Consider the following 10064-nt stretch of genomic DNA (forward strand, 5'->3'; position numbering starts at 1 on the left):
TATTTAAACCGTTGCGTATATTAGCTGCGACAATTAAGATGCTACGACCGAAAAAAAGTGATTAACAGATTATTGGATTTATATCTGATTGGCCAGAGATGTTCAGGGTGACGTATAACTAACCTGCATAAAACAATGGAGAAAAAAACAGAAATTTTCTAACTTTTCGGACAATATGGTCTGATAAAGAGTACATTTATTTACATGTTTAAGCCAGTGATTTCCCTACGACTTTAAGAAGGATCACAGTTGTTATTTTGAACTTGTGACTTACAAGTTCTGACTCTCAGTTAAAATGAAAACCCTTAAACAAAAAAAACCCCAAAAGTTTGTTGAAGATGAGCCTAGACTCAGCCAGGTAAGGTAAGACCTTTCTAATAATCTTCGATGACAGGGTGCAGAGTGAACGTAAAAAATTAAATAACACTGTTTGTCATTCTGGATACACTAGACCTAATGACATAACCCCCCTGCCCAAAAAAACAGAGAATATCCCCAACCTTATGTAATAGAGCCTCATATATTTGTTTATATGTCAATGGTTGACCACACTGTGCTACATGTTTCACTGGTTGAAAACTTTGCAGTTTTACTGAACGTTCAGGCATGTTGGACAGGAATATAATCACCAGCAGCAGCAGTCAAGGTTAGCTTAGCATTAAATATGAGCTACACTTATAAACAAAAATAGAAAGCAATAAATTAGGGTAAAATCTAAGTATCATCACTCGTACAGAGCTAAAGGCTAATGCACAGCCAACTGCATAAAGGCATAAGATCTCCCCCTTGGTCTAAGGCCGAAGCCTTCTTCTATTGCATACATCAACCAGAAGGTTAAAGCCTCCAGATTTATTATTTCCACTGTTTCACACAGCAGAATAAACGGTAAACAGACGGAAACTATCAAGCGCACGGACTTTTCAGACATTCACTTGGTAAAACTAGCGAGAGTATAAGAAGAAGAAGAACGGAGCGGCACATTTTAAGAAGATTACGGTTCTTCCTTGGCTATCCTTGTTGGGATCCACAGTGTACGGTACTGTGTTTCCACACCTATTCATCGAGTCGCTGGAGGGACGCAGGGAGAAGACGCACAATACTTATTTGCTCAAGCAGGGGTGGTTAAAACCCATCAAGACTCGTCTTAACGGGACGACACAGACGCAGATCCCTGACAAGCCGTCGTTAGTGGTTGACCAGCCAACCAGTAAGCGGTTCCAATGCCGTTCTGTTGACAACTAGTCTGTTTACAATTGCATCCAGCAGGAGGACTCTAGTCCTTAACAAATATAACAATAAAAAAACAAAACAGAAGGAGCTTTTTTATAAATACAAAGTTTGATTGTTAATAATCCAACTTTTTTAGGCAGCAAAACCACAGATATCTGCATCACATTGGCATAAACTCTGTAACAGTAATAATGCACAATTAAATAAACCTAGAGACGAGTTTTAGATTGAATCCAGCAGCTCAGTGGAAGAACTTTAAACTAGACCAAGGCCGCGGTTTAGGTCTAGATGTTAACAGTAGAGCGACATCCTGCTGCGCCGCATGGCCTCGCTGATCAAATAGGCAGGGCTCACCTCCGGCTCCTCCTTCATCACCACAATGTTCTGCCATTCGCCGCACTGGTTGGACTTTTTGATTGTATCCACCACGCAAAGAGCATACAGGCAATCCTCAAAAGTGGCGGCCATGGTCAGCGGCCGCCCATCCCAGGTCCGCCGGTCGTCCTGGTCCTGGAAGGCCTGCCGCACGGCCTGGATCATCCGGATCGTCCCGGTGAGGTAAGGGGCCGGAATGTCGCTGAAGGCCTTTTCCGGCAAGGAGGACTTCTCTAGAGGAGTGGCGTCTTTGAGCAGGAGCTCAGGACCGCCGGCGCTCCCACCACTGTTCTTCTGTCCGTACAGGTCCGTCCCGGTGACCATCAGTCTCCCCACGGTCCCCACGACGATCACCTCCTGGCGAAACTCTCCGGGGACGTTGAAGTTGAGGGTGACGGTGCAGCAGGCGCCTCCTTCCAACACCATCTGGAACGTGCAGAAGTCGTCGCTGGTTATCTGCCGGATGCCCCGAATGTGGTCCGTCTGCTTGACGAACGTCTTTAGGAAGCCGTGGACCTTGACCGCACGCTGGCTGGTCAGAAAGGTGAGGAGGTCGATGATGTAGCTGCCCACCGAATGCAATCCGCCGCCTCCCATCAGATCGTCACAGCTCCAGTTGTATTTCTTGCCCAGGAGACTGCCACTGTGGACCTTATGGACACAACAGATAATTCTTTTTAATTTTTTGCAACAAGAAACCCAAAGTGATTCATTGAGTCATTCAGTGCAAATATCTCAAGGTCAAGCAGCAAGCGTTTTGCTTGTAGGTCCTACCTGGGCCTCACAGACCAGAAGCTCTCCGATGTACCCTTCCTCCAGCAGTTCCTTCATCCGAACAAAGGCCGGCAAGAAACGCAGCACATTTCCCATAATGCTCAGCAATTTTGGATAGTACTGGGCAGCTGACATCATCCGGAAAGCGTCCAGAGGAGTGGCGGTCCTATCGCAAATGACGTTCTTGCCAATACCTATGAAGAAAAAAGAAAAAACAGAAACTGATTTGTATTCCTCAGCTGGAGAATCGGTTGATTTATTTACTCGATCTTTAATGAGACTGAGGTACAACTGAAGGTGCGAGAGGCAAGGAGCACTTTGAGTGGATTTAACGACGTCTACAGATTTCCTCCTGTGCACGAAAACATCAATTCCCATCAGGGGAACAATGGATCGCTGCAAAATGAGGCAACTCCCTCAGCAGCTGACTCTGAGATGACTGGAGCTGTGGAGGATTTCCCCTCAGAGTCCAGAGACGTGTAAACGTAAACAAATGTGTGGCATATATTTGGTTATATTAATATATTGTGGCCAACCGGGAGAAAAAAACCCTAATAGGATCACTAAGATCATGGAGCGTAGATAAGATCAACTGGTATCGCTGGCGGCTCAGCAGAGGGAAATAAAAACAAGAGTAGAAAGAAGCTTTAGCCGCAGTAGGAAACATAATTAGAGTGTTGTCCAGAGGAGACGGCCAGCGGTGGGAGGAAAACTGAGAAAATAAGACTTTAGAAAAACAGCAGCAGCAGCGCAGCTTCATATGACAGATGGTATCAGGAATCCAGGGTGGATCTGAAACGCTTGGGGCAGTGGTGATGAGTGGGGCTGTCTGCGACACATTTTCCACACTAACCTGTAAAGTGTAATCAGAAGCTAAAGTGTCTATTAGTCATTTCCAGTACTTTCCTTTATTCCTCGTTAAATTTTCCCCATATACTTCCTTCCTTCACTCACTAACTCCCTAATTTCCCTTTATTTATTTACCCTCCATTCCCTTTCTCTTTCCCTTCACTCTTGCTTTCTTTTCCTACAGAACCAACCGGATCCAGAGGACTGATCCTGGATCCTTGCTTCCCTGAACAAACTGGACCCACAGAGAATGGATTTATTCACCAGAAAGCCCTTTACCACAGCTGCACAAAAGTGATCAACCAAAGACATCTCCGAAACTGTCCAGTTTGCACCTGGATGGGAAAACTTGGGGGGGAAAAAGCCCCCCAGTAGAAGACTTTATATAAGCGTCTTGTTAAAAATCAAACGCCACAAACTTGTTTTTATACATTATTAATTGGATTGCTGGTGAAGGTTCTCAGTCATCCAGGTCATAGTCATTCCAAAAATGTAAAAGAAAAACAATCCACTGCACTTTGTTTCTGAGTTGAAGAAGTTTTGCTTCCCTTACAGGAAACTTTTTCCATTTAAAATGTCAGAAATAGAGCTGAGTTCCAAGCTTTATAGTGTAGCCCAACAAAGTCTTGTTTTGGCTTAGAAAACATGCAAATTGAACTGGAAGAATGGTTCTGCCCCTTTGTAATGGGGAGTCGTTGAGTTCTTTGTTAGCCTGCCAAACCCGATACTGGTCTATGCCTTTGAAAAGGGGGGTTGTTAGGGGTATTGCTGGCCTTGCTGACCAGGAAAGGTGACTTGGTCCCCTGCAATAGCGCCGAGTTCAAAGCTTTATTGAGAGGACCAAAAACAGGCCTTGTTATGGCATAGTAGACTGCCATAACAGAAGTAGAAAAACTGGTTAGCGACATCTGATGTGTTCGGTTGCAGAAGTCTACTCTGCAGCCGAACACATCAGATGTCGCTAACCAGTTTTGCTGCTATGCTTCTGCACCGTCGGTCTGAAATTTCTAGAGAAGCACAGCAGTTTCCCACCAAAGCGCAACGGGGAGCCTATTGGAGAAATTGCGAGAACTTCGGCAGTGCCGGCGGGAGTGTTTATCTTCAAAAACAACAAAGGCGTGTCTGCAAGATATCACAGCCACGGGATATAGATCTAGAGTTGCTAGACATGGAAGAGGAACAGGTTCTGTTAATGGAGCAAACCTCCTTGATTAACCTTTTGTCGTAGTTGTCCGTTGTAGTTGTTCCTCAGTTTTAAAAAATGGCGCTCCCCGGCACCGAAACAAGGACGACCACACAGACAGCCGGAAAGGCAAACCAAGGACCAATCACAGCGAGTTTTGTCTGTTCGCTTCAGCTTGAGGTCTGCTCTGGTTTGCAACCGTCTAAGGATTTTTTTGAGAGACAGATTTGACGTTTGCAGAGGCTATGCGTCAGAAGCATAAGGCCAAAGATTTATCTTATTCTATTTTTATGTGTTTATGTATTTTAGCCTTCAGTTTTTATCTTACGTTCCTTAACTGTGATTCCTGTACAGCACTTTCGTCAACCCCAGTTGTTTTAAATGTGCTTTATAAATAAAGTTTGAGTTGACTTGAGTTTAGAAAACAGGCATGTTTTCTAAACAGTTGTCGAGTTATAAAAAGATTTTCTACACTGCGTCAGATGAAGGAGAATTACAATGTAACCAGCTCCTCATTAGAGTGATTTTTAGCTGACACTTGTTGTTAAAAGTTAAACGTTACCCTTCCTTTCTTTCTTTTCATCCTTTCCCTTTTCAATGTTTATTTTCATCCTTTTTTATTCATTCATTAATTTCCCTTTATTCCGTCTTTCTATCAGCTCTTTACTCATTTCTAGTGATGTTATGAGATGAGCCGAGGCTTCGAGGCGTGTGTCGAGTAATGGAGGGGGCATTTCCCAGAAGTGCGTTTCGAGGCGTGATTCATTTAGAGGCGGTGCCAAAATTGGTGACTTCTGAGGCCTCGCTACCGTGATACCAGGTGACCGCTTCGGGAAGCGGTTCAGAAAGCGCAAGAATTTTGACAGGCATCTAAACAGCCTCAGTGTTCAGTCAAGATGTGGGAGTTTGGAGGAGAGCTTCTGTCAGCTGGATGGACTTTGGATAGATTCTAAGAATAGATTGGTTGGAAAAACAACCAATCTAGTTGCTTAAAGCTAATTTGGTTTGAATAAACAATGTAATGATCAAAATTTGAGCAAACCACCGGACAAAGCCAGTGTCAACACGTCAGTATTTAGAAGTATTTTCTCCTCACTACGTTTATTTACATAGGTGGCGTAATCTTTAAGACACAGGCTCTCACTCTAGAGGTTGATGGATCAAGACCGGTCCTTGACTTTTAAAAGTTGCAATTAAACTTAATATTTTGGCTGATGAGACTAATTTGCATTGCCCCAACGAGTAAAAATATAGATTGGGTAAATTAGGTAAATTAGAAGTTAAACACAACTTCCAACCTGATTAAAACCAAAAAAACATGGAAAAACTATCATGTTTGAATAAAAATTACTAACACCTTTCATTTGGCTCATCATTACCCAATTTGTGCAAACACTGTCACTGTCTGCTTTAGTTTATTTCACTAAAATGGCAGAAAAACTGTGCACCTTAAATGATTGTTCTAATAAATTTTACACTTAAAAAAAAACTTACAAAAGATTTTATTATACACACCAACCATTAACAATTTAAAGGGAACTTAAAAGGGGGAAAAAAGAAAAACAGTTGCAAAAAAAATCACTGATTTTATTTAAAACTGTAGTTCTGCTTTCCACCAGTAGGTGGTGACATGTTCACATGAAGCCTCATGAACTGTGGGGATCGTTGAAGCAATTTGGCCAAACGGTTCAATGCCTCATGAGGCTTCATGTCACCATCACTACTCATTTCCTTTATCCTTCCTTTTTCTTTTCCTCTTTCTCCTTTATTCATTTCCTATATCCTTCATTTTCCTCCTTCTCCTTTATTCATTAATTCTTTGTTGTTTTTTTCTCTTTACTTTCCTCCTTCCTTTAATCATTTCCTTCCTTGCTCCTACATTAGGGGTGACCGTGCTGAATGCCAAACCTCTACATTAGGCATTCCCAAATTCAGTCCTTGAGGGCCGCTGTCCTGCAGGTCTTAGAGGTTTCTCTGCTTTAGAACATCTGATTCTAATGATTGCATTTCAGCAAAAGCCTGTTAATCAGCAATCAATGAAAATCAGCTGTGCAGAAGCTGGAAAACCTTAAAAGCCTGCAGGACAGGGGCCCTCGAGGACCGACTTTGGGGATGCCTGCTCTACATGTCCTGCATTGGCAGCTCTGACATCATGCCGTGTTTAAAGTGGGAATTGCTGCTTTTCCTGCAGTCGTGCCTCAGGGGTCACGGGTGAGCAAACAGTTTTAAATATGGAGGCGACCTAATAATCTGCTATTACCTACAATTGGCTAGGTCAGGGCATAAATCCGTCTGACCCAGTTCACCCAGTAAGCAGCTGGAGCTGACACACAAAGCCAGAAACAACAGAGGAACCATCGCCTTATTTTTCCTTCTTTTTCAGCAGGAACACAGAGGACTGGTTAATTGGTAGATTCCTCATAGATCTGCTGTTTTTCTCTCATTCATGAAGTAGCTACAACATAACTAGAGCCGTTTAACATAGCACTTTTAATAAACATACTAACATGTCTACCGAGGTCCCGTCGAATCAGCAATGACCTTCTGATTTTCGGAAGCAAAGATTTGAAAGATCAAGGTTTTAACACAGTCTGTTTATAGATATACCTCTTTAAAAAGGAAGAGTTATGTGTTGAGCAATCAAAATTATTAAGCTTTGACTTCTGCGACCATTTCTAGAAATATTACACAGAAATCTTCAGGCCAGCATCACTTTGCTCTCGTTAGGGTTTAAATTGATCCCGTTGAAACAACCGACCTGGACGTCCATCAAGAAGAGGTGACTTTGAAGGTTTGCATTAAATGAGCTTAGCCATGAGACACTGGTACAACCCCAGACCATGATCTAGGCCACATCGCAGCTGTTTACCTCATCTGCACACGCTGATCCATTTCAATCACTTTCTCCTTCCTCTCTGCTCAACATAATCCTGCCAGAGAATCGCAACTTTGACTTTGTGATTATTAAAAGTCGGCTTGATGGAAGATTGTTACTGAACTATATTGCTGTGTTAAAGAATTGGACCTGTAGAGTTAGCCAAGTAATAATTTTATGAAAACAAAAGGTTTGCTCTACACACTGGTTAGAAAACTGAAAGGGAGATTCATCCAGAGGAAAAAAACCCACCAGATTTTCACTAAAAATGGCTTTACTTTACAAAGTCAAATTAAATTGGAAATATGGCAGCTTATGATGTTTAAGCGCTTCTATGTTTATGCCAAATTATTTCCTGAATTTGTAACATTTGGAGGGGAAAGAAGGTTCAAGCACTTGCTGCTTTATAGACAAAGTATAAAAAATACAAAGATGTCATCAACATAATGAGAATGGTTGCTTAAATTACCGTAATGAACCCACCATCTGGCAATATTTTCTCATTTAAACTGCAGAGCGGGTTGGTAGTTGCAATCTGCGCTTCCATATAGGGCAGTAACGGCAGGACAGTTTAAAAAAAGTCAGACTTGAGGGCCTTTATCCCAGTATCAACTCAAATCAGACAAATTATTTATTTGCTCAGTTTGCGAAAGGAGATCCGATTTCATCTGAACAAGCGTGAGTAAATGTAAGGACTGGGCTTATCTGATGTGTTTTACATCAACGGCTGCATGTGTGTGGCGACTGTGGGAGGAGATGTGGTTCATCAGCCAACAGCAACAGGAGGCACCACCGATAGAAATGGCGATGTTAACTATGATGGTGAAGATTCTCAGTTATCCAGGTCATAGTCATTCCAAAACAGTAAAACATAAAAAAAACACTGGACGTTGTTTTCCAAGTTTGAACGTTTTGCCTTACCATCCAGGAGATATTTAATCTCAAAATGTCTGGATTAGCGTTGAGTTCCAGGCTTTATAGAGTGGACCTACAAATGCCTTGTTATGGCTTAGAAAACATGCAAATAGAACCAGAAGAACAGGTCCACTGCTTAGTATTGGGGAGTTGTTGAGGTCTTTGATATCCTGCAATACCCGATACTGGCCTTTGTCTCTAAAAAGGGAGTCGTTGGGGTCATTGTTGGCCTTGTTGACCAGGCCAGATGTCTTTGTAACTTAATTAGCGATAAGGATTTTGATGATAGCGTGAATTAATCAACTCTATCGCTGCGTTGTAGTTTTTTTTGAGAGCTGGAACCTGAGTCCACCCCCTCTGTCTAGGGTTGGTTTTTCTCTCTTGACGTAAATGGCTTCCTTCACGCCCCTTTCAAACCACCTGTCTTCTTTGTCCAAAATGTGAACATTCTGATCCTCAAAAGAATGTACTTCGCCAATATTCACGGCTTCAAACGCACCTGCCTCAGCCCGCAGAGCAAAGAGATAATGCTATATGTGCAGTAAAAGGTTTAGACCTATTCTGATTCTGCAACACAGAGGATATAAAAGGTTGATGTGAGGAAGGACAGGCCGGGTTAATGTTAAGTCCCACTTTAATACAGCAAAAATGGAGGCTAAACGAAGGGTGAAGCCCTTGATCATTTCAAAAGTTGATGTTTTCTGGTTATTTCAGAAAAAGCTAATCCAGCTAAAAGCAGCGTGGATAGGATGTATTAAAATGCATCAGCAACGAGACGCAGTGGGAACAGCTGGAACTCACTATGCAGTGGAAGAGTGTGGATTAAGCCTAATGTGGACTGCCTGATTTAAAAGGCCCCTTCGTCTGGATAGAAATAGAAAAGCTAGAAGAGTCGATCAGATGAACAAACCATCTGGGATGCTTCTGCAGAGAGAAGTTCAGGAGTTAAAAAAACCCAAACCCACCTCGATCTGATGGAAATCCCATACTGTAATATAATAGTTCTTATATTTAATCAAATATTTACTAAACTGACCTGAAATATTATTGTATATTTTCCTTATTTCCAATATAAAATCATTGGATTTATTTTAAACAGCTCAGAGGAATTAGCATCATTTTCTGTTCTTTTGATGTTTAATAAAGAGGAGTAACAGAAACAACCACATTATTGCTATAATAACAAAAACAGAGAATAATAACGGAGGCAAATTTAGTGTCCAGCGGCAGTCTGTCGTAAGTGAAGGATGGTTACAGTGGGTGAAACAAACTCATTAAATGAGACGATTGTCCTGGTCTCACAACACGACCTTTATTCTGTCTTAAAGCTTTGATTTAAAAGAGCTTCTATTCAGCATCGGATGATTCAGTCCAGATTTCACTACATTTCATTACAAAACAAAAAACTAGTTTTCTTTTTATGTTTTCACACTTATTAATAATTGGTCTTTATTAATCTGACATTGGAGAAGTTCTCCTCTGTGTTTAGCCCGTCCCTTTGGGGAGCAGTGGGCTGCCATCGTAGGACACATCAGTGTTGAAATATTCAGTTAGAGGGAATAAAAATTTGAAAAATGATAAGACAAAATGATTGATCTTGGATGATTAGCTGTAATCCACCCTTCTCCATAGGGCCTGTATGTCTGCAGCACTGTTAGCAAAGAGGTACCCTGGTCTTAAAGTATCTTTAGATCTTAACGTCCACAAATCATGAAAGAAAGAATATAATTTAGTACAAAGATTGATGTTTAAAAAGGAATTATAAAGGACTAGCCAAAGACCAGCCAAGAGTGACCCAAGAACCAGCTAAGAGTGACCCAAGAACCAGCCAAGAGTGACCCAAAGACCAGCCAAGGACCAGCC

The 10064-nt window shown here is 41.9% G+C and overlaps 1 protein-coding gene across 2 annotated transcripts in view; it reads right to left on the minus strand.

The window, feature by feature from the left end:
* Positions 1 to 223: 223 nt before the first annotated feature.
* LOC107086505 (glucose-fructose oxidoreductase domain-containing protein 1) overlaps positions 224 to 10064 on the minus strand; it is a 40589-nt gene continuing 30748 nt past the window's right edge. For both annotated transcript variants that reach the window (XM_015377492.1, XM_015377493.1), the window contains exons 2-3: positions 2380 to 2573; positions 224 to 2256 (exon numbers count right to left, since the gene is read on the minus strand). In XM_015377492.1, coding sequence (XP_015232978.1) covers positions 1522 to 2256; positions 2380 to 2573 — 929 coding nt within the window. In that variant the 3' untranslated portion in view covers positions 224 to 1521. The remainder of the gene's footprint in view (positions 2257 to 2379; positions 2574 to 10064) is intronic.

Source organism: Cyprinodon variegatus, unplaced genomic scaffold (assembly GCF_000732505.1).
Source record: "Cyprinodon variegatus isolate N-32 unplaced genomic scaffold, C_variegatus-1.0 Scaffold155, whole genome shotgun sequence".
Lineage (NCBI taxonomy): Eukaryota > Metazoa > Chordata > Actinopteri > Cyprinodontiformes > Cyprinodontidae > Cyprinodon > Cyprinodon variegatus.